Raw genomic sequence first — 25,101 nt, 5'->3', positions numbered from 1 at the left:
ATTTACAGACTATTGACTTATGACTATTACTGTTTTATGCTAAAATACAATTACTGTTAGAGTTCACATTTGTTTGCTTTTTATGGGGGGTCTGTTTTATTTAGTTATATCCATTAATTTATCATATGTATATTTATTATGATATATTTATTATATATGTTCTGACAAAAGAGAGAGAGAGGGAGAGAGAGAGAGAGAGAGAGAGAGAGGAACACTGCTAGACAGATGCTCTGCAACTTTGTTTTTGGTTTCTGTGCTTCACCGTGTCTCATATATATCTAATGAAACATGTTGATAATAATAAAGTGAATTTTAATTACACTAAAAATACACTTACATTCAGCACCATAAACATAATGGTCAGGAGTTTTCACAGTAAACATAAACTAGATACAAAATCTCATTACAGCACCAGGGGAAAAAAAGGTAAAATAAACAACAAGTCTTTTTCTTCATGATAAACGGATGTGATCATGATTTGGTGGCTTGATTTACATGTTGAGGTTGGTCACGTTTCCCATGATTGAGTGCAGTTTGAGCACCACTGTTTGACCCTTTTGCTGGTGCACTGTGACCTTTGGGTTTGGGAATTCTGGTCGGTCCAGGACGACGGAATGATTGCAGAGGAACCTGTCAGAGCACAAATGAAAAATAGAAATCAACCATTTTAAAATGAGAAGATGTGCAGAATGTTCTCATTGACGTGTTGTGAATGCAACTCAATCTACTGTATTTTCTTCTTTTATGTTTTATAACTTGTAAAATCTAAAAAAGCTGACCAGAGCTGATCACATTCCACTTTCAAACTGAGTTCTGTGTTTAATTGTGTTAGAAAAAACTGAATTGAAAACTTGGTGCTGACAGAGATGTGCTGTACTGTTTATGACCACAAGATGGTGCTGCTGTCACTTTAACGGTCACTTCTGACGCTATACAAACACAGGGATCAATGTGCGCTGTTTCTCATCTGTGGATGATATTTTAATGATTTTCATTCATTTCTTTTTAATCTCGGTGTTTAAAAGTGATATTCTGCAGCTGTATGAAGTGGTGCTCATATTCACAACACAGAAACACAGATGTAAAGTACACCGTAAAGTGACGTCAGCGCATGCAGTGCATCTAAACACTCAGCGGCGGTTTCCCATGCAGGGATTAGGTTAGGCCAGGACTAGGCCTGGGTTAAATAGGATATTTAAGTATGTTTTTACATACTTCACAACAAAACAAAACAACTGCACTGATATATTTTAAGCACCTATGATAGCCTATATATATATGAATATATCATAAGATATGTCAGTGCAAGTTGTTTTCGATCAAGACACTTCCAACATTTAAAATAGTCTGGGACTATATGTTTAGATATTGTTTGAAAGATACAAGACACGTGTGTAGGGATCATCTGATAAAGGCTGTACGTTTTCTCTCTGTGTCTGCAGACGTGAGAAATGTGGAAATGTGGGTCACGCCGGTACTTCTGGAGCGAGTCAGAGGACATGTACATGCACATAATGACCGTTCATTAAACCAGAGACAAGCCGCCGTCTCCACGGCAGCTGCTGTTACCATAGAAACCAAACAAGAGCTCTGTTTGGAGCGCTCAGCTCCTGTCCTGCTGCAGAAACATTTGTGTTGTTTTGTGTGAAGTTTCATGTGACTTTCTGTCAGATCTTCATCAATGGACTCAGACAGTCTGCTGGTCTGGTGAGGGGGCCAGGCCGGACCAGTTAAACCAGCAAACGCCACTCCCATTACAAAAAACAAATAACCATCATTTATTGATAACAAGCTTCAGCTCATTCTCCACCTCTGTGTGTGTGTTCGCGTGTGAGTGTGTGTGTGATGAGACATAATCACAGCTGTTCTCAAACCCTCAATGAACATACAGTTTATATAGTCAGACAACAAGAGCACATGAGTACGCGCGCGCGCACACACTCACGCGCGCACACACACACAGTCACGCACGGACGCGCACACACACTGCAGACAGCACAAATTCCAGCATGAATCAATTTAACGCTGGATATTGTTCTCCACGTACACGAATACACACACACACACACACACACACACACACACACACACACACACACACCAGGCCTGCACACACACGCACGGACGCGCACACACACACACACAGGCGCACACACACACGGACGCACACGCCCGGACACACACACGCACGAGTGTGTGCAGAGAAGCAGAGAAAACTTGATAGGCTAACACAATCTTTTGGAGTGAAATCTCATGCAGTAAAGACATGAGCGTGCAGATGGGCTGAAGGTTTTCCATGATATCATTACACAAAACTGTAGATTCTGACTGTGTGAGCGCATGGCGACTAAAGACATCAGCCAATAAACTCAAGGTGACTTTAACCTACTTTACCTGATTCACAGTCATGAAACATGTAGAATATGTTCAGACTCCAGATATGACACGAAATATTTGTTTGTTTTTTCCTGTATTAGTGGTGAAATGTGTTCTTCTAAAGAAATTACCTCATTGATCTGACCGCTTCTGTGTCTCATCAGAATGCAAAACTCAAACATTTCATAAATAAATCAAGCCTCTGTGAACAGTCTCACTTTAATTATTAAACTTGAAAAACAACATAAAACGCAAATCATGTGGCAAATAAAATAAAAAAGAAACTGTACATCAATCAGTGATTTTTAACGAAACAGAACGGAAGTGCACTGGAGCTCAGAGTGAGTGAAACCTCATTCGACTTTAGTTTTACACATCATGCACATCAACACGTCACTCATTATTAATGAAGGAGAAACACAGAAAACATGTGAAGGTCTGGAGGGCAGCAGATCACGAGGCGGGGAGGCGGTACACTACTCTACTGAGTTTGAGTCAGTCACAGATGTTACTTACTGTAATTTGTGCGGGTCGTGAGATTGGGCCGGATGTGGGTTTTATCACAATGCTGCTGGTAATTTTGCTGTTGCTCTTGGCTGTGGAGCCATTGGTCAGTACGGGAACTCTCTGCTCCGGCCCGAGCGAGTAATAGGGGCTGATGGTTTGGGCCGTGGCGTTCACAGTTTGAATGTATGGGCTTCCTAAGTGAATGTGGATTTTGTTGTCGTCAGTGGTTATGACGTTGGGACCCGAGCTGTTGGACCTCTGCAGCTTCCAGCTGCTCTGCCGTTCTGGGCTCACGTGGAACAGACTATGACCTCCCGTGAGCTCTGGCGGCTCGACGGACTGCGACCTGTCGGGGGAGCCGGTGGTAACAGACACTATCTGAATGGGGGACAAGGCTCGGTCCGGGCTTACCGATCCACAGGAGTCAGAGGTCAGAGAACGGGAAAAGGCAGCCATGGTGAGCGGTGACATGGAGCGATCGGGCGTGCCGGGGCCACAGGGACCCTCGGGGGGAGGCGAACCCTTGGCCCTGCTTGAAGGCGAGATGGACGGACTCTGAACGATGGTGATCCTCTGTTTGGGAGGAGTGCCACTCGTGGGGATGACGGCAGTGCTGGTGAAGGACTGAACGCTCTCGGCGGTGGGACTCGTGATCTCTAGAGTGGCCGTGTTGTGCCCGTGGTCGGGGGTCACTTTGATATGGAGAGGTTGGCCAGGAGTGTGCGTAAGGAACACGTCGCTTTGTTGAATATGGCCGCTTTTCATTGGATGATGATGGTCTCTAGCTTTAAGGAAAGGCCCCTGAGATCTCCTCACGTTGTTGTTATTTAGATTGTTGACATTGTTGATAGGTGTCGGAGTGCATTTTGTGCGGTTAATCTCATTGTAATTGACTTGGTCCTCCGGATCACTCTCAACGTACAATCTGCCATTGACCAGAGCGCGCTCCAGTGGCGGAAGGTTCCTGTAGTTTGGGGACAGACTGTCTGGCGGGTCAGTCTGCACCTCCTTTGACGACACTTGGAGATCTGAGAAGCGTCTTCCGTTCATGCCTGGCCGTAGACTTTTACTGAAACGACGGTATCTCTCCAGTTCTCGCGTGAGCGACTCCATCTCTCTGGCCAGCTCTTTGTTCCGAACCTCTTGCTGGGAGAGTTTTCTCTGTAGGGTAGCATGGTCCGTTTTCAAGCGGCAGATGGACTCCTCTGTGCCCATATACTCATGGATCTTCTCTTTCAGAGCTTCTACCTCTCGAGTCAGATGACTGGATTTGGCCTCCTCCTCTTTGAGACGCTTATATAGGACGTGCTCTTGGTTGGATTCTTCTTTCTCAGCCAGCTGGTATTTGGAAAGCTCCTTCCTGGACATCTCCAGTTCCTCCATCAGAGCTTTTGCCCGTTCTTGTTCGTTGGAATATCTCTTTTCCAGTGATTCAAATTCCCCCTCCGTCTTTAAGAGATCACCTTCCACCACCTTCATGTCCTTCAGCTTCCTCCGGAGGCGTTCTACTTCCTGCGTCAAGTCTTTGACTTTGTTGTCTTCCTGTTGGTAGCGGTAAGGAAGCGAGGTCTTCGTGTTCTCCTCCTTAGATTTGTTCCTCAGCAGTTCTCTCTCCACCGCCTCTAAGGACTGAAGTCTTTTTTTCATCATACTAACTTTGGACTGAAGGTCAGTGTTCTTCTCTTCCTCGGCTTTGAGCTGACCTTTGAGTTCATCCCTCTCTCGAGTGGCGACACACATCTTCTCCTCCAGCTCAGCCTTTGACCTCAGCGTCTTCTTACTCTCTTCAATAAGCTTCTCAGTGACAGTGTTGACCATGTCTTGTTCCGCCTGCAGTTTGCCGGTGCTCTTTTGCACTTTATCCTCCATCAGCTTCAGTTTTTCAGACATAGTTTTGCGCCCGTCCACGAGCATGACTGTGAGCGTTTTCAGTTTGGTCAGGTCCTCTTTCAGCGTCTGCTCTGTCTTCTCCAAATGGACCTCGACAGCCTCGAGCTCTTTGATTCGCACTCGTAACACGTCGAGTTCACTGGACATGTGTTTGGTCGTAGCACGCTCTTTCTCCAGGTTGCTTTTCAATGAACGGCACTCCTGTTTACTCTTGCCCAAAGTGTCCTCCAACTTCTCCAGCTCCATGATCCTGTGATTCAGCTTGTCCACCTCCGCTTTTAAGCTCTGGCTCTGGGCGGACTCTTTCTCCAGCTTTCTGTTCAGGTCCCTGCACGTGTCCTCCATCTTGATCAGCTCCTCATCCTTCCCCTCCATTTCCAGCACTCGTTTCCTCAACTCTTCCACTTCAGACGCCAGGCTGGAGTTGCCACACTCCCCGCGGCTTATTTTGTCCCGCAGCTCCTGCAGTTCCTCCTCAGCCCTGTGCAAGGTCTTGTTGGTTTCTTCCAGATCGTCTAGCTGTCGGCTGAGTGAGGAGAGCTTCTGCCGCAGCTGTTTGTTTTGAGCATCTTCATTGTTCAGTTTGGCTGTCATGGCTTCCTGCTCCTGGTGGAAATGGCAGGCCTGGTTGCGTAACTCCTCCTCTAAGCGCAGGACTTTGCTCTCCTCCTCGTGCAGTCGGCTGAGGGCGGCGCTCAGCTCCTCTTGGGTCTGAGCGGCAGTGCTCTGGAGTTCCTGGATCTTTGTCGTCTGTTGGCTCAGCTGCTCTGTGACGCGCTGCTGTTCATCCACGACCAACAGCGCGAAAGACTTCAGCTTGGTCAGCTCGTCCTTCAGATTTGTGACTTTCTTATTGTTCTCTTCTTCCTTTTTCTCCTGGTGATTTTTTTCTTGATCGATGAGCAGCTTCAATCTGGTAACAGAAAAGAGTCAAAGATTAGAGAGATGATAGCCATCATAGGTTTTCTATCAATTTCCATGTGCGATTTTACTCCACTTTAGTCAGACACAAAGTTATGTTACGTAAAGTGATCTGTACAGGTACTCGGAGGGATATACTGAGGTATAACTGTAAGTAAAACAGAATCAGAGAGTAAACGTAGGGCAGTGTGTGTTCCAGAGGTGAGAGAGAAACAGAGAGTTTCTCCACAACACGACACAGGGGAAATGGAAAGAGTCTCTTAATAAGAGGGTTCCAGCCACCCACCCAATGAACACCACCACCATCCTTCTGTGGTTTACATTTAAAGGAATTCCCCGTCCTCCAAAGGTCATTACTGCCTGTATAAACAAAACCTCTTTGAGAGACTCTGAACTACTGCTCAACAAATATGATGTCACTGTAACTACAAGTGTGTCACTCACAACCATTTACAGCTCATTGGAAACCTGTTCTACCTGAGAACATCTAATGATTCTTTTACAATGTTCACTTTTTACTACAGATGTGAGAAAACAAACATCCATATAGTTACATTATATTGAACATAAATCAAATCACTGTGTGTGTGTGTGTGTGCGTGCGTGCGTGCGTGCGTGTGTGAGTGTGTGTGAGAGAGAGAGAGAGAGCGAGATCGTTTCAAAATCTTTCAAACACTACAACACACGCACTGTTGTGTTGGGTGTAACTTGTTACTAATTAATTAGTTAATGTAATTTAATTACTTTCCCCTTGAAAACTAAAGTAAGGGATTACTCAAATTTTCTGTAATTTAATTACAGTTACTTCTGATGTAATTGAACGAAATACTTTGTGTAATATGTAATATAATATACAATATATTGTAATGAATAAATGTTTGTAATGTACAGTATGTAATATATAATATACAACATAATGTATAAAATATAAGTCTAACTTTAAAATCTGTGCTTTAATAATTGTATAATTCTCACATTTGTAATACTTTGGTCAGTTAATAAGAGTACTTTATGTAGTTTTATACGATTTATTTGAATGAATTAAAAGAGTCGTTTCATGTCTATCCTTGAATCACTGAACTAATCAAGGTTGATGTAGAATATAGATTTAAATAATTAAATACTTTTTGGAAAGAGTAATTTGTACAGTAATCTAATTACACTATTGAATATGTAACTAGTAACTCATTACTTTTTCAGAGTAACTTACCCAACACTGCACATCACAACACCACACATCTGTCAATATCATGTTTGCACGTTTGAGAGATCGTACAGGAACATCAAGAAACTCTGGAGAATGTTTTCAGGAGAATTTTACAGTTTTGAAGGAGAATTTTCTGACATCACATAAAGTGATGAAAGACACACAGAAGCAAAACCCACGAGATTTCATCACTGAGATCTCTGCAGTTCACATCAGACGTTAAATCGCATCCTTCCCGACTTCTAATAACAGTTCTCAGATTGACTTTCTTTGAATCTGGACGGCCTGATGGACTTGGACGTGTTCTCATGAGGCCAGATTTTTAATGGTGAAAAGGAAAAATCTATGCCATGGAAAAAGACTAACACACACTTGGAATAGCCTGTGAGAAGGTTTAACATTTGTCATGAATGAAGGTTTGTAACACCGCGAGACAATCTGACGGAATTAAAAAACCAGTCTGTGGGCTCTGTTTCTGCTGAAGATGAGCGTTTGCTGTGTCTTTACGTGCTGATTATTACAGGCCGTCTGCTTTTTGAATTATAATGTGACGTGAAGCAGAACTCTTGTTATGAACGTGAAACGATTGATATGAAATAATGTGTATTGTGTGTCCAGCTGAGGGCAGATGAGACGTGACAGAGATGATCAATCTGATTTATTGAACACTGTCTATTCAAATGATTGAACACATTGACACAAGATGAGACCAGTCATGACACTTCTCTGAACATCACATTTAGTGGTGCAGAAACGTCACGTTTTTACAGTGTTTTTTAAGATTATTGAAGAACTGAATCAAGCTCCAAGTCCAAATTCCACAGTATCAAACACTGAAGCACCGAACTGAAACAACCAGATGAAACAGACATCATCTTCATCATCATCATCACCATGAGAGCAGAAAACAGTCAATTGTGTCACATGTGTCATTTCCAGTATTTTCACTCTTAAAGCTTCTCTCTGAAACAACATTTCTATGTGATTCTATGTAAAGCTTCAGGAACACAGATGTTCTGTTACACTAAATGTTTTTTCTAGCATCTCACCTCATGTCAGAAGTTTAGAAACAGCTGTTTAACGGTAGAAAATCTCAAGCGAAGAGCAGAAGAATGAAACAGCGGCAGTGTGTGTGTGTGTGTCGTACCTGATGTGTGGTGTGAGCTGATGTTGAGTGTGTTCAGTAAGTCCGTGTTCTGTTGCTGTGATCTGAACATTCCAGCACTGAAACTCAACAATGAGACGCTCTGAAGACGCCTGCAAGAGTATGACATCATCAGCACGCCCTTATATGGAGCCCCTCACTGCCATGAGCTCATGTGTGTGCGTGCGTGTGTGTGTGTGCGTGAGTGTGCGCGTGTATGCGTGTGTGTTACATGAGAAGAAGAGAGTATGTGATGGGTTAATGATATCTGGACTTTTATATTTGTGTGCGTGTGTGTGTGCGTGCGTGCGTGCGTGTGCGCGTGTGTGTGTGTGCGTGTGTGTGTGTGTGTGTGTGTGTGTGTGTGTGTGTGTGTGTGTGTGTGTGTGTGTGTGTGTGCGTGCGTATTTGGATTACAACATTTCCTTCTGGCTTTTGTCACATGAAGCCATTAATTCAGCTGAAGGGAGACAAATGTACAAACATTTATAAAACACAGGAGAAACGCATGGACATATGTGAGAGTTTAAGAGTTTGTCGAGTGTGAAAAACTGACTAAAAAACATCAATGATGAATTTTTAAATCGTTTACCTGTTAAGAATATCCACACCAATGTGACAGAAAGTCTGTTCCACTACAAGCACTTTTTCTTCTCACAAATCTTCACACACAAATCTTACATTCACACACACAGATTTCCAGTACACTCATCCACTGACACACACACACACAGATCCTCTGTTCAGTTGACGAAAGTAAATGAATATTTACTCTATTCATGCAACTGTGAGACTATCATTACAGTCAAAATAACACAACAAACTTTTACATGAGAAGAAAAATGACCTAAAATGTTATGCCTTATTTACTGGGGGGGAAACAAGAACAAATCTGCCAATGAGGTAAGAAAAATCTTAATTCAAAGAAAAAACAAGATTATATTGAGTGATGACAGAATCTCTATTTTTTTGAATGAGTTCACATCACATGCTGTAAGCTTCATTAAGTGTGTGTGTGTGTGTGTGTTCATGTTTGTATATCCCGGTGGGGACCTAAACCTGAATGCACACCAACTCATGGGGACTCGTGTCACTGTGGGGACCAAAATTGAGGTCCTCGTGGGCACAAAAGCTCATAAAGCGTGCGTGCAGGTGTGTGTAAGAATCACAGAGAGAAATAACGCAGGGCTTTCTGTAGATGATGGATGTCACGGCTGCGACGTCTTGTTGCTTTTCTGCCGTATTCTCTGGATTCCACCTGCAGGCGTGATGTGGCTGCTGCAGGAATAATCAGCCGAATTGGGAACACCGGGGCATGGGAGTGCCCGTGCCTTTAAAAGCAGTTTGGATTCCTTCTGAAGGGGGCATTGATCTTGAGACTCCTGGCGTGCGAACGTTGCCGGATTTATTCTGGAACGAACGAACAATTCTGTTGGTGTCTTTTTGAATCGTTGAACTCAAAATGGCTTGGCGGCCTTTAAATAAAACCATTTGTGAAACATCTCTTTCTCCCCTCTGTTTTGTTACTCTCCCTTCCGAGGGCGTAACAATGGAGGACATGTGTGATCTAACAGATCTGAATGGCTATTAAAGTGTATATACAGTGCAGGACTCATCCAAGTTAGGGTTGTGGTTACATGATCATCATCACGTTCTGTCCCACACTGTGTGTGTAGTGAACTTCACAAAAGAAAGTCAACTGTAGGTATAATGTTATTATGTATCACAGGTTATTAAGTATCATTGATGTTTATGTTTAATCATGAACGGAGTGCTGTCACTTTAATTCAGTGTGTGAAGCACAAGTTCAGATTTAAAGAGTAAGTAGCAGATGATTTTTAAGGTCCTACTTTGCTTTATGGAGTGTCCAACAACACGTGTATGTGCATACAAGGTGTAAAAACACTATTATGTCGTAATAATAGGCAGTTATTCTTACCATACTTCTTGTCTGACTCGCAAATGATTCGTTCCGCGATTCATCCGTCTAGTTCCCTCCTATCCGCTAGCCTAGTGTCATGTGATTGGTCAGATGGTGTAGTCTGTTGTGATTGGTCAAACGCGTTCATCATGTGTCGCAAATGGAACGCCTACCATCATTACTGGATTACGGTTTACAGGTGGTTGGATGTCATAAAAATTATTTCATAAAACATTTTATTAAGTTCATAAACGTTGAAAGTATTTGGAAAATTAATTGATCCTTCTGCAGATGCCAGTAAGAAGAAGGACATTTACAATTCTCTTGTAACAGTATTATACTTGGACTAGTTGACACGGCATACAGTGTACGGTGTTCATATCTTCAGATGTTATTACAATACAGATAGTACTCGACTCAGTTTTTGAAATAAATACTTTGAGAGTTAATAGATTGAACAATTAAATTAGCCGAGTTAATAGCAAGATAATCAAACTGTAATACCCCAGAAATAACGGTACATGCTAATGATAGCTTTATATGCATTAGCTAAACACAGACATAAGGTACACAAATATTTCTTGAAGTTAAGACAAAAATAAATAGTCACACTTACAGGTTGTGATTCGGTGGAGCTAACAGGTCCAAATAAGGTTGGTATTGCCCCCTCTTTCAAGGATAGTCGTTTCACATATCCTGCAGTGAGTGAACGCGCCAAGATTATTGAAGCAATCTTCGGTGAAATGACGCGCGCACAGTAAAACCCTGGGGTTATACTCCTTTGGTATCGTTTGAAAAATGTGCGCGTGTGTGTGTCTGTGTGCTGTGTGTGTGTGTGCGTTCATGTTTGTATATCCCGGTGGGGACCTGAACCTGAATACACACCAACACATGGGGACTCGTGTCACTGTGGGGACCAAAATTGAGGTCCTCATGGGCAAAAAAGCTAATAAATTGTACAGAACAATATTTTTTACAAATCTAAAAATGCAAAAAGTGTTCTATGATCTTTAGGTTTAGGGTTAGGGATAGGGATAGGGGATAGAATATACAGTTTGTACAGTATAAAAACATTACGCCTATGGACTGTCCCCACAGGGATAGTCAACCAAAGCCTGTGTGTGTGTGTGTGTGTGTGTGTGTGTGTGTGTGTGTGTGTGTGTGTGTGTGTGTGTGTGTGTGTGTGTGTGTGTGTGTGTGCGTGCGCGTGTGCGTGTGTGCAACAGGCAGATGTTGATGTGATTCTGGTTGCCTGTAGTTGATTATCTGACAGGAATGACATCATAACCAAACCCATATGAACACATGATCTCACTCTTTAGGAGTGTGTGTGTAAAATAACTCACTAAATGTTGTGATTGTACTTCCAGTAAAGAGTTTACGCTGCTTACATTTAACAAAGAAAACTTTTTCCAACTTGAAAGTGTTTCAAACATATTTTATCTGAATAACTGAAGTGATGTCATTCTTACTTGTGCGCCAATCATCAGCTTCACTCTCTGTGTCTCCTCAGGTGTGTAAACATCACGCACAACTAAATGAATATGAGTGTTTGTACGAAGACATCAGTCTATAATCTTGAATGGCCTGTAATCTGACAGACCGGCTGTATGATCTTCATGTCAACTCAAATCAGTTATTACGTCTGAGATGATGAACTGGCCTGTTGTGTGTTTGAGCAGAACTCTCTAGAAAACACATAGAGCAACTCTTTCCCGGCGCTCAACATGACAGCATGAATCCCATGAAACTCTAGAGAGAAAAGCCAAACAACAGAGCTCACAGCGCTCACACAACTGAACATCACACCGATCACAACCTCAGATCCACATCAGGATTCTTCAGCACATCAGCGTTTAATCACAGGCAATCTGTCTGATATCCAGGCCATGCAGCTGTCAGGTGAGTATTCTCATCTCTTTTTCATTGAAGTTGGATTAAGACTCAGACAGTTGGTGTGTGCAGTAATTCTTCTGTCTGCTGCTAAAGTTCCTCCAGCAGATGTAAACACTGTAAACATTCAACACTTCAAAACCTAGAAATCCTCATCATTGCTCAAGATAATGCAAATCTTTCCTTTTCATGACACTCACTGGATTATATATTGAGTTGTGTTTTTGACAAACTTCAGTGTTTACATGATGTTTATTCAGCACACAACACACACACTGTACTGAACATTCTCTCATCGTGTCATCTCACACGTACATGACCTCATTTATCAATCTGCTTTAATGAATTCATCTGAAAATGTGAGTAGTTTTCTCTTTAGAAGAAATAAATTTTTGAAGCTTTGATAACATGAGGACATTTTAATAGAAAATTATTCGTTTGTGTTCAGATGAAGAAGTGAAGTCATAAACATCTGAGATGGCATGAAGATGAGAGACGTTTCCCTGTGGTGGAATGAACTGCAGCATCCTTCACAACTTTCAAAAAACAGCTCAAAACACACCTGTTCCGCATTTATCTGACTGACCAATAACTGTCTGTGTCTTATATATACAGGTATATATATTTGTTGATGCTCTCCTTTGCTTACTGCAGCTTTAATCCTCCAGTAGCATGGCCTTGAGAACTAACGCTACTGTTTAGCGTGCTGACAAAATGTTGATATGCTCTCCTACTTGTAAGTCGCTTTGGATAAAAGCGTCTGCCACATGAATAAATGTAATGTAATGAATAAATTACTATTAAAACTTATTTTATAACACACTTTACACTTTACAATAAAGCTTTCATTAATGAGCCCGTTTCATTTGAATATGATTTCTATAAGATTTCTTTCCAAGAAACTCGGAAGGCTTTGTGACTGTAAGATCTTGTCACTCTTTTCTTCTGTGTGAACATGATCTTTCATGTGGACAGATATCAGCGGATGCCAGCAGATCATTTGTTGCTTTAAACAACAGCCAAAGATTAAACAGATATAAAATGCAGTGAAAAAATGTTATGTTTTGGATTTCCTGTAAAGTGTCAGTTTAAGATACCAGCTTTGCAATGATTTTCTGACCTTATCGGGAGTTTTGCGCTTGCTTTTAAAACATTAATGTCACAATGATTATGCTCAATTAACTGTGGGAAGCATACATCGTTTTCAGGATTAAAATAGGATAATGGTGCAGCATACAGGTTTGGAACAATCTGAGCGTGAGTAAATGATGAGTTTTGGGTGAACTCACGTTAATAATGTTTCCTTCATCTGTACAGTTGTCACACTTAGATTATTGCATCACTTCATGACGTGTCTCGCCTGTGTGTCAAGTCCTGTTAGAGCATTACTTTCTTCTGCTGAACACAGAGAAAGATATTTGGAAGAATGTTAGAAATTTTCACTTCTATGACATCATTGGAAAATTGGAAATATAGATATAGATATTTTGAGGAATTTAGGAAAACAAACAGTTCTCGGGCATCACTGACTACCATTGAATTTTTTCCTATATGGTAGTGGATGATGTCCCAGAACTGAAAATGACTAACATTCTTCCAAATATCTTTCTCTGTGTTCATCAGAACAGAGCAATGTATTCAGGTCTGAAATGACATTTTCCGTTTTGGCTGAGCTATCCCTTTAACAGCAGTGGACACGAGCCACGATGAAATGTCTCGAGTCAAAGTGACTCATTTCATCTCCTGTAACATAATGTGACAGCAGCCGGAGACCCTGACAAACCATCTGCACAACGTCTGCTCGAGATTCCTCTTTAATCCTCAAGTCTTCCTTAGAAGGCAATGACGGAGAAAAGTGAATGTTTGTGAGGGGAGAAGAGGGGGTGGTGGTGTATATGTGTGCGTTCTATCACAGATATGTAATCACATTACCACATGCAGCGAACAGCCCGGAGCCAAATGACCTCACGTTCACAGAACCGCTGTCTACACACGAGCACAACCCTGTTTCATTAGGCCATGATGAACACTGGACGTCAAACATTTAAAGCAACACTAGAGAACTTTTGCTTATGGTTCCCCCATGTGGTTGATAAGCGCAATTGTATGTTATCAGTGTCGTAAAGACTGTCGCTGTATAAGCTTCCCGTGGGCAGCGCAGTACACGTGAGCTGTTACATCATGTCACTTCATAAACTGTGCATGTACTAAAGCACTCGTTTGGCTCCCACAGGGTGTACTACTGGGCTATACTTATCGCTCAAACTCGATTGTGAGGTAGCAGCTGGTTGTTAGCCATTAGCGCATAGTGTGCTAGCTACATAGCACATTTGCAGTCACCCAAAACACAATGCATGCACATGAATGTGTTTAGTAACCAACAAAAATAATTTTGTGTAGTTATATTTTGGGAAACACACTCGCGACCAGGCGTTGTGCTCTGTGTAATAGGTGCAATCACTAACTTACACTCATCTCGCTATGGGAATAGTGCCTAGCACAGTAACTATAGATACCGATAACATTAGTCCATGTGCATGAACTAAGGAATCAGCAACTTTTGACCATAAAACATTTATTGTGGTTTGGTAGTCATCGTTTACAAGCATAAAACTCAATTGGTGACGAGGCACGATCATGCAACATAAGCTATTGAGACCCGGCAACTTACAGATGATTACATCATCTCTAGTCTACCTTACGGTTATAAATTGTGAACCAGTAACTTTAGTGCACCAATAAACAACCTGAACACAGCCTAATAACTAGTAAGCTGCAAAGGACAGGACAGTAAGAAAAAATATACATATAAGACTTTCAAATCCAGTAGCAGGAAGGCTAACGTTAGATCTCCATCTGTTTTGCAACCCGTTCACCGAGTATAAGTCCGTCAGATATTGATTGGTGTTCAGGCTCGTGTCCGATCTCTCTCTCTCTCTCTCTCTCTCTCTCTCTCTTCCTCTTTGTTTTTTTGCTGGCTCTGCCATGGTAATGGTTTGGAGACTTGCGTTGAACTAGATCGTTTTGTCTTATTGTTAGATGTTGGCTAACTTCACCCAGGCTACGAGTAAAACGTGACATATGCCGTAAAGCAGGTGATGGGCGGGGCTTGTGAACCTTCCCGCACACCAAAGTTACAAGTGTGATTTCAGCCGATAGAGGACTGCTTAGATAGCAGCGGCAGTAAAATTCGTCCAGTTAAGTTTTGTCCCACCACAAAAATGATTTGAGAGAGATTATTTTAAAGTCGAAAAACTCTCTGGTGTTGCTTTAAACTAAGAGCAACAGAGTTTCTCTGGAGTTTCTGAGCTCAGTCTCATTGACTTCTATATGACTGACACTCAGACAAACTCACATCGAACGGACATGCAGAGAAACACAGCGGACAGTCTCCTTCGGCTTTATTTAACTCTAATTCTTCAGGATAGTTTTACACAAACCCCGTCATGGCAACATCAGATACTGTACCGGCCGGCTCTATTTTTGTTGAGGTGTATATTATCAGTCCCGGTGTATTTATAATCCTCAAGACTTATTTTTAAGAGCCATGTAAGGAAACTGAACGCTTCTTTAGCACAAATATAACTGTTGAGGACAGGACTTTCATTAACAGAGGATCTGTTGCAGAATCTTACACAGAATCACTAATGAAAAGTGAGCCAGTCAGAAAAGGTGAACACTGAAAAGTGTTTTTACTATCACAAATGACCTTCACAACTGCCACACACAGTCACACACACACACACGCACAGCACACACACACATGCACACACAATGTGTGTGCATGTGTGTGTTGGTGGGGGGGAGGGTAAACCCTACGGTATGGGGACAAAATGTCCCCACAAGGACAAAGGTTTTGGATATTGCCATCTTTATGGGGACATTTTTTTGTCCCCATGAGGAAACAAGTTTATAAATCATACAGAATGAACTTTTGTGAAACTGTAAAAGAGCAGACAGTTGTGTGTGATTGTTAGGGTTAGGGGGAGGGAATATGAGATACAGTTTGTACAGTATAAAAACCATTGCGTCTATGGAATGTCCCCATAAAACATGGAAACCCAACATGTGCGTGCGTGCGTGTGTGCGTGCGTGCGTGCGTGCGTGCGTGCGTGTGTGTGTGTGTGTGTGTGTGTGCATGTCTGTGTGAGAGAGTCAGACAGGAAATGATGTCACCTTGCAACAATGCACAGCGGATACTTGTAATGTTTTAATGTTACTTAATACTTTTAATTAGGAATGCACTGAAATGTATATTTTGGCCGATAACCGATAATTCTTTACCACTGAAAGCCGATAATTGATATATTGGCCAATATATAGTATCTAAATGTTAATATAAAATGTTCTGAACTGAAGACTGAAACAAAAGGCAGAACGTGGACAACTGCTTTTATTTGAAAACATTCACTGCAGAAAACAAGGTTTACTTTACACAAGTTGACGATTTTTTAACCTTCAAACTTTTCTGGTGTATTTTTTATGTAATAAACAAATGATAGATGTTCTTCCAGAGCAACCCAGAGAAGTGTTGTTAATAGCCACGTGTCTTACAGGTCTCCAGACAGACAGCTTTCAGACAGCAGTCTGATTCAAACAATGGGTTTTTGTTCCTATAATTTACACATTCATAAATACTGAATCTACATCAACAATGTTTTGCTAACAGCAGTAAGAGAATGAGATACTGTATTGTACTGTAGTTTAACTGTGAGCAGCGTGCAGCTGAAGAAGTTTAACCAGAGGAAATTATTTATCGGCTGTAATATATCGGCCTAAATTGTATTATCGGCTGATACCATTGATACCATGACAACATTAAAAATGACCATTTATCGGCCGATACCGATATGGCCGATAATTGACTATATAATGTTACTAAATCCAGATGTTACTTCCGGGTTGAAGTGGAAATTATGGAATTTCCGAGAGCACGTGAAGGCAGCATTAATAAGCACGAACTGAAAAACGGCTGCGCTTGGAACAGATGACACGCTCTTCACTGATCACTCCTGATGTCCTGAACAACTCCGCTCACGCTAATAGTGACGAGCACTTGAGCACTGACCTCTCTCTCTCCTGCTCCAGCAGGCTGGTGAATTCATCGCTCTTCCTCATGAAGTCCTTGTGGTTGCTCTTCTCGCTCTCCAGTCTGTGAAGCGTCTGTCTGTGAGCCTGTTCCACCATCAGCAGTTGTTCCAGCATGCGTCTGTATGTCTCACGCTGTTTCTCCACCAGTCTGTCCAGCTGACACAGAAGAACACGCTAAGAACACGCAGGACTCGTGTCAGGGCACGCGTGTCGTCAGGTGTTGTGTGTTACCTCCGTCATGGGTTTCTCGTAGATGTCCTCCTGCCAGACGCTGTTTTTGCTTTGGACGGCGTCTCTCTGCAGCGCTTTCAGAACCGTCTGAGGCGTCACGAAACCGTATTTGGCCTCCAGCAGAGCCAGATCGATTTTATCTGCTCTCAGAACATTGATCACCTCGTCTCTGGCCTGCAACAAACACAACCTGTGTCATGTTCTACAGCTTGTCTAAACTGAAAACCCATCTTAAACTATATCAGCGCCATTGTTTTGTCCACACACGTCATGTTTTCTGTAAGGCACGCTTGTAAAATCTTCTTCTGTGACATTACACCACTAGCACTCAAAGATTTCACTTATCGACCGAATTCCTTCAAAACAGAGAAATGATTCACAATGCATGAGAGGAGCAGTGACATTTACAGGTGAGGAGTGATTGTGTTTCATCATGAAAATGACTTGCCTGGAGCTCTAATACATTTCATCAGATACTCTCTCTCTCTCTCTCTCTCTCTCTCTATGATTGCGTGTTCTTACGATATTGCCAAAGCATTGAACATACAGTATATCAAAAGACATACAATAAGTACAAACATTTGAGTAACATTTAAATAAGGTGCTAAGTAAGAGATAAAATATGGAATGAAATATAAAATAAAGTATCTCTCTGTCATTGTAAAAACAAATATGAAACGCTCATGTGACCTGTAGTTCTCCTTCCAGCATACTGAGGAGGAAGAGGAGGTCATCTCTCGACAGGTCTCTGCTCTTTTTCGCTGCTGCTGCTGCTGATGTGTTTCTCTCTCTCTGCGCTCGGTGTCGGCCGTCCGTGTGGTTCCTCTGAACGCTGCCCATATCGCCTGAAGCCCGTCTCGACCTGCGACACGTCTCCTCACGCTCAGACGCTTGCTGTCCTGCTCTTCCTCTCGCCTTTGCTGTGTCCTCCAGACTGTTGCTACGGGAACGCATGATGGTTTACCTGTGTGTGTTGAGCAGAGAGGATTGTGGGTATGTGCGTCACGAGCTGTAATCGTAAAGGCACAGTTCACCCCAAAATAAAGATTCTCCCCCTCACGGCAGAACAAAAGAAGAACAACACTGTATCAACACAAAGCCACCGAGACATTTCTCGAAATATCTTCTTCAAACTCACAAAACTTTCACGTTGATTTCATGGGGACTACATGGTGAGGGTAAATAGAACTAGAGAACGCATGTGGTGTCAGAGCTGTTTTACAGGACGTTCTGATCTCCTGTGATACTGACAATAAAACACAAATGATCGCTGAAGTCAAACATTTGAAGGATTGTTTCAGCATGACTTCAGTTTCTGCAGTACAACACAAGCTCATACTTTAAACATGAGCACACTTTACTGGCAGCGTCTGAACCCAAAGAGACCCAAAACTGCACATACACAACAGCACGCAGCTGGAAGCATTCATATTCATTCAAATTCTATTTAGGGTCGGGGAGGGGGGTAATGAATCTATCAACATCAACACTTCACTTTCATACTAATCACACTAAACACAGTCCTAACCCTTACTTCAACATCATGATGCAGATAAACCATCAGTGGGATGCGTTGGAAACACAGAAGCTGCACACACACACACACACCGACATAAGATCTGTCTCTTTGCCAGTGAATGAGCTCATGAGAAATAACAGTTCAGATTGTTTGTAAGAATCTTTTGTAACATGCACGCCACGCACATGTCTGAGCGAACACAGGCGAGCACACACACACACACGCACGCACGCACACACACACACACACACACACACACACACAACCTAACAGTCCTAGGGTACGTTGTTTTAAATATAATTCAATGAATACATTTGAATTTATGTAATTATGAAAACATGAGTGGTGACACTGACACAGTTTTAAGAACTTTCATTAGCCTACAAAAAATATTGTAACATATGAGAATTATTTAATCAACCCTTATGTCAGTCACTGTTGTCTACCAGTTTTGAGAAGTTGGTTATAAATATAAATTCTGCATTTCTACATTTGTGCTATTTTATGTATCTATTTTTCTCTATTGTCATTATTTAGCTCTAGAAAGTGCTTTGTGTGTTTGTTCATGTTTGCTGGTTTAGTTGATCGGTGTGTTATATAATCACAGCATATATGAACAGCACAAGAGTCAAAAGGTTTGGTGTTTGCCGTGTGTGTGTATGCTCAGTTATCACTTCATTCAGAAATGTGTGTGTTTCCAAGCAAATGAACCTCTGTTCAATAACACACCCAGAATCATGCCCACACAAACACACAACGAACACTCCCACTACACAAACACACTCTTCAACAAATACACAGATTTAGACAAAACACATTCAAACAATCACCGGATCACGCACACACACGCTCTGAGTGATTCTGCATTTGCTGTGGGGTTTTTTGTGTAGTTATTGTCCAGCTTTGTGTTCACATAATGTTGCTGAAAATGCTGCTGAGGCACTAGTGTGTGTGTGCGTGTGTGTGTGTGTGTGTGCGTGCGTGCGTTGCTCTGCTCATCTTGTGTTCTGTTCGTCGTCATCACACAACTGAGAAATGTCACACATGGTTCTGACACACATTCTGCTCATTCCTGCAGATCCCTAAACGCTGCGTGATATAAGACACAGAAATCTTCCATCTTCAATGCTTCATCATCAAGTCAGCAAAGCAAGTCACTGCACGATCACGCCAAATCCGCTCACAAACCTTTTGACTGATGACACACACACCAAAGTGAACTGTTGACAAACACTGATGAAATCACCATAGCAACGGCAGAGGTCATGCGGCCGTGTGATGATGTTCATGAGCTGCTGTGGGAAACGCTCAGAATCTGCACATTCAGCAGCAGACACCGAAGCCCATGTTTGGTTTCTGAAAGAACTTTTCTTTAGAACGGATTCAGACTTTATGATTTATACAAATAAAATCAACTTCAGTTAAACCACAGTGATTTCAAACACAGTCTTACCATGGTATCTCTAGTAAAACTATGCTATACAAATGCTAATCAGATGCTAAATTTAACAATGGTTGATGTTCAGCAAACAATGAGAAGCTTGATGAGCGGTGAAGTCTGAGATAACTGTCTTGATGGAAGTTCAGAGCTTTCACACATGATCCTGTCTCATGCACACACAAGGATCACACAGATGTATTCACTGACTGGAGAACAGCAGGTGACTGATTCACACTGATGAGAGATGTGAGGTGAGAGACATGGTAGGTGCTGTGAAAAGGGACGATTGTCACCAGAGTGATGTGTGTTTTAAACATGATTGACAGGTTTTAATGAACAACATTCTCACAAAACTGCATTAGTAACACACACACACACACACACACGCACACACACACACACGCACGCACGCACACACACACACACACACACACACACACGAGTAAAGTCAACAGCAGGTGGCAGTGATGAGGAGTTATAAAACTGTCAGGAGATGCAACAGCGCCTCTGTGTGTCTGTTCACAATAACGCACGCCACTGTTGTTTCTGCTGATGTTCTGCGCATGCGTCGTGTTTGGACTCATATTTAATCAGACTGAGAAAAATCTAAAAATAAAATTAAAACGCAAAACAGGCATGTGTGCTGATGATGCTTGAATGTTTGAATTCTAACAAAACAAAGAGATGTTTATTATAGGCTGTTGTCAACTTAAATTAATAAAGTGCACACTAGCATTAACATTACTAAACAGAAACATGTGGAACATGTCACAGTACACTATCACACGTCCATACACTGATATGAGAACTTTCTACTGTATTGTTTTTTGTTGAAATGTGTTTATTGTGCAGCACATTGTCAACCCATGGTTGGGTTTAATAGTGCTATATAAATAAAAGTGACATTATTTTTATTTATTTATATAGCGCTTTTTACAACATTGACATTGACGGTGACATAAGGCTCGACCTGATTTTGCCAAATGGACAACATTTTTATAAATAAAACCTATACCCACAACCCCAACCCTACCATAACTTACCCTTTAAAATCAGAGGGAAATGATGAGTGAAAAACAATGGTCTAGAAGCACCTAATCCTGGTTGGAAGATTAAACTTAAAATGAACTGTTAATTTATTTCTGAAATCTGATTGGTTGATTTAAATGTTGTGTTAGGGTCAACATGATGTTGCCCTAAGGAGATCAACCACTTGGCAAAAACAGGAGAGCCGCGACATAAGCTTCAGTCTGACTGTGTTTAAAGATCTGGTATCATGCTCGGTCATGCATTCTGACTTCTTTACACTGTTGAACGCGCTGGCTTCTCATGCTTAACATGGTCAATTGTTAAAAACCGAGTTGGACGTAAGACGTAATATTTCTGTGCTTGATACACTCCCCCAGCACTCCAACTTGTTTCGGAAGGTTTTTTATAAGTCTGGATCCCCAGGATCCTATTCCTTTTATTGGCCATTCTCTCGGAAAAGTGAAGCTGATAGATGGCGCCGGACATGAACCGTACGTCAAACTTAAGTCATACGTCTGTGTTTTGTTGGCAATCGGCGTGTACGTACTACGTGCATAATGTAAACAACAAGAAGGGATTAATGTGATGATGTGTTGTGTGTTGTGTGCTCGTGCTGTAGTTCCGTCCCCCTGCACGCCTCCAGCAGCTCGTGTTTTTCCAGAAATAATGCTACAGCTGTATCTCTCTTTTATACATGTGATCAAACTAAATACTCTTCAAAGATACGACTTGTGCAGTACTGCTGTATAGGTACTCAAGATTAATATGAGATTGGCAGAAACTGCGTGTTACCACATCTTTAATTACAATTAAAGTAATTACCTGCTGTATAATTAATCTGAGCTTTATTCATTAATGCATGTAATTATTGCATGAGCTTCATTAATTAACACATGTCTTAATGAAATGAGCTGAAAGCACGCTTGAGAAGACATCAGTGAGGAATGAACATACCTCACACCTCTGTGTGTGTGTGTGTGTGTGTGTGCGTGCGTGCGTGCGTGCGTGCGTGTGCGTGTGTCTGATCAATAGATCTTGAAGACGTCTGTGAGCTCCTGCTGTTCTATCAGCTGCTCATGTCTCCTGACAGATGCTGTAGTTTTACTCACTAATTCAACCTTGACCTCACTAAACTGACCTCATCAGACAACAGGAGCTCTAGCGGTGTTTTATTGGTAAGTTGTGTCTCACTTCATTGATCACAGACCCTGATGTGTATTGATCCACAGTGAAATCCTTTCATTCGGCTGGTGCAGGACAGTCCTAAACACTGAAGAATGCAATACTCTCATGTCTTTAATGTCATTTTCTGTTAAACATTTGCCAGTAAGATCAAATAATAAGGAAATACATGTTTCTTTTTACAACATTAACATGATCTAATGATCAAATAATCAGTTATGTATAGGGGTGTAACGATACAGTCAGCTCACGATTCAGTACACATCTCGGGTTCACGATACCATACACATCTCGATATTTTGAATAAAATTCAAAAATGAAACTGAAATTCAAAGAACATTTTTTTTTCAAAATATTAACAATTTAAGTAACTTATTTTGTTGCACATACAACTTAATAAAGAATGTTTACATTTTAAGGCTTAACTGAACCTGCTGTACTGCAGGTTTGTCACTGACAGGGTGTCCGTGGATCCTTAAAATGTCTTAAAAAGTCTTAAATTCCATAATGTCAAAATAAGGCCTTAATTAGCATTAAAATATCTTAAATGTCATGGCTCTGCTTCCTTAGTCATGTTTTTCTTGGTCCTGTAGCAGAGCCATGGCAAAGCTTTTGGTTATGTGTGGAGAGAAACATATTATTGTCCTTTTGACAATAATATACGTTCTCTCCAGTGTCTTGTCATTGGCCCCACTCCTCTCGTTTCCTTGTTATCTTCCCCTGAATGTTTAATTACCCACACCTGCCCTGTGTCGTTATCCCTCGTTTGTCTTGCCTTTATATACCCTCTTGTTTCTTTGTCTTGTGTTCGTGGATTACGTTGTTTGTACCGTGTACCCTGTAGTTGTGTAAGTGAAGTCTCCGTGTCTACCCGTGTTTCCTGTTCCTTGTCCGTGGATTGTTCGTGTTGTGAGTTACCCTGCCCCTGCCTTTGTTACCCTGCTGTGTTTTTTTGTAAGACGTTGTGTCGTGGTTTTTTTAGTTAGGTTATTTGCTGTTCTTGTTTTATGTTTTGTCCCCATGTGGGAAGTCTTTGTTTTTGTAAGGTTCTAGAGTTCAGTTTTCCCCCATCGAGGGTGTTTTGTTTGTTTGATTAATAAAGTGTTTTGTGTTAACCCCTTCACTGCATTGCCTGCCTGCATCTGGGTTCTTTCCTCGCTGCCACACCCCCCGGTCGTGGCAGACTCTGACATTAAATCCGCGTTTCCAAGGTCTTAGAAATGCAGTCGAACCAACGCCGTAAAGATTTTATTTTCGTTTTAAAATCATATACGTCTATTTGTCACGCAGAACAACTAACAAATAACACGTTCGCGGGGGTTCGTTAGGTGAGTGGACTGGACATTACCACATGGAGAAACGTTTGAGCTTTAGCCATGGGGAAGTGCAAATTTGTTGCTATGAAATTGGTCTTAAATTTCATTCTGCACGGTATTAAAAAGGTCTTAAATCTAACTCTCAGAAACCTGCAGATACCCTGCACTGAGTGACAGCAAATTTTGATTTAGGTTTAGTCACATTTTAGTCATCTCCATCATTTTAGTTTTAGTCGACAAAACCTACATTATATTAGTCTACTAAAATCTATCTGGTTTAACTCATTTAAATGGTGTAATTAAATGTTCCATACAAAGATCTAACTGTTTCGACGTCATTACCTTTATTTTTCAGAAGAGTTGAGTAACTACTGGATATGCATTGTTGTAAGACAGAATATTAGACCATGAACGACATGTTCCAGTTCATTCAGTCTCATTTTGACTCAATTGTGTGAGTGTGTGAGTGTGTGTGCACATGCGTGCGTGTGGATCTGAGCGACCGTCCCCTCCGCTCCTCGTGCGCTCACCGTCCCTACAGGTCAAAGACAGAAAACACTGCTGTCACACGCTGATCACGTGATCAGATTCTGTCATCTATCATCAAATATTATCACCCACAACACATTTACTCATGAATTGATTCACAAACACGCACAGTTTCAGTTTTATGGTCCATGTTCTGTATTTTTCAAACACTATTCTGTTCAATAGAATATTGATAATGAGGAGAGATCTCACTTATGTCTCTAGAGTTTCTCAACAGGACCTCCAGCAGTGCTGGAATGAAGCGTAAGTGAGGAGGATTTGAAATGAATGTGTTAGATGTTAGTCGAGCATCAGCATCAGCTCCTCTTCTCCTCCAGTGTTCATTTTGTTTGTCGAAAACTACGACGAAAGGTATTCGTTAACGACATGTTTTCACTGACGAAAACGAGACGCTAACTAAATAAAAATGAATGCATGATAACGAAAACTGTAATAAAAATATACTGACATTTTCGTCAACTAATAAAAACGAGACGAAAATATCCTTGTTCCACCTGACGGACATCAGTTTGCGCGCATGCGCTCATCTCATATACAGGTGCTGGTCATATAATTAGAATATCATCAAAAAGTTGATTTATTTCACTAATTCCATTCAAAAAGTGAAACTTGTATATTATATTCATTCATTACACACAGACTGATATATTTCAGATGTTTATTTCTTTTAATTTGATGATTATAACTGACAACTAATGAAAATCCCAAATTCAGTATCTCAGAAAATTAGAATATTACTTAAGACCAATACAAAGAAAGGATTTTTAGAAATCTTGGCCAACTGAAAAGTATGAACATGAAAAGTATGAGCATGTACAGCACTCAATACTTAGTTGGGGCTCCTTTTGCCTGAATTACTGCAGCAATGCGGCGTGGCATGGAGT

At 41.4% G+C, this 25,101-nt stretch overlaps 2 protein-coding genes across 2 annotated transcripts in view; one reads left to right on the top strand and one right to left on the bottom strand.

The window, feature by feature from the left end:
• Positions 1-25,101, top strand: part of LOC130571126 (uncharacterized) — a 155,984-nt gene that overhangs the window by 53,016 nt on the left and 77,867 nt on the right. The window lies entirely within an intron of this gene.
• Positions 211-18,377, bottom strand: filip1l (filamin A interacting protein 1-like). The gene is made up of 5 exons (XM_057361890.1): positions 17,872-18,377; positions 17,182-17,355; positions 16,928-17,106; positions 2,893-5,686; positions 211-630 (listed from the first exon to the last, which is right to left on the bottom strand). Exons 1-5 carry the CDS (start codon positions 18,133-18,135, stop codon positions 472-474), a joined length of 3,570 nt encoding a protein of 1,189 aa, XP_057217873.1. The 5' UTR covers positions 18,136-18,377; the 3' UTR covers positions 211-471.

This window comes from Triplophysa rosa, linkage group LG20 (assembly GCF_024868665.1).
Source record: "Triplophysa rosa linkage group LG20, Trosa_1v2, whole genome shotgun sequence".
In the NCBI taxonomy this organism is placed as follows: Eukaryota; Metazoa; Chordata; class Actinopteri; order Cypriniformes; family Nemacheilidae; genus Triplophysa; species Triplophysa rosa.
This window is presented reverse-complemented; position numbering and strand designations above follow the sequence as displayed.

Excerpts from the sequence above, each read along its gene's own strand:
- filip1l (XM_057361890.1), bottom strand. The coding sequence starts at position 18,135 with ATGCGTTCCCGTAGCAACAGTCTGGAGGACACAGCAAAGGCGAGAGGA. Across the intron at positions 17,356-17,871 it reads TGCTGGAAGGAGAACTACAG|GCCAGAGACGAGGTGATCAA; the intron begins GTCACATGAGCG and ends TGTTTGTTGCAG. Across the intron at positions 631-2,892 it reads CACGACCCGCACAAATTACA|GTTCCTCTGCAATCATTCCG; the intron begins GTAAGTAACATC and ends GTGCTCTGACAG.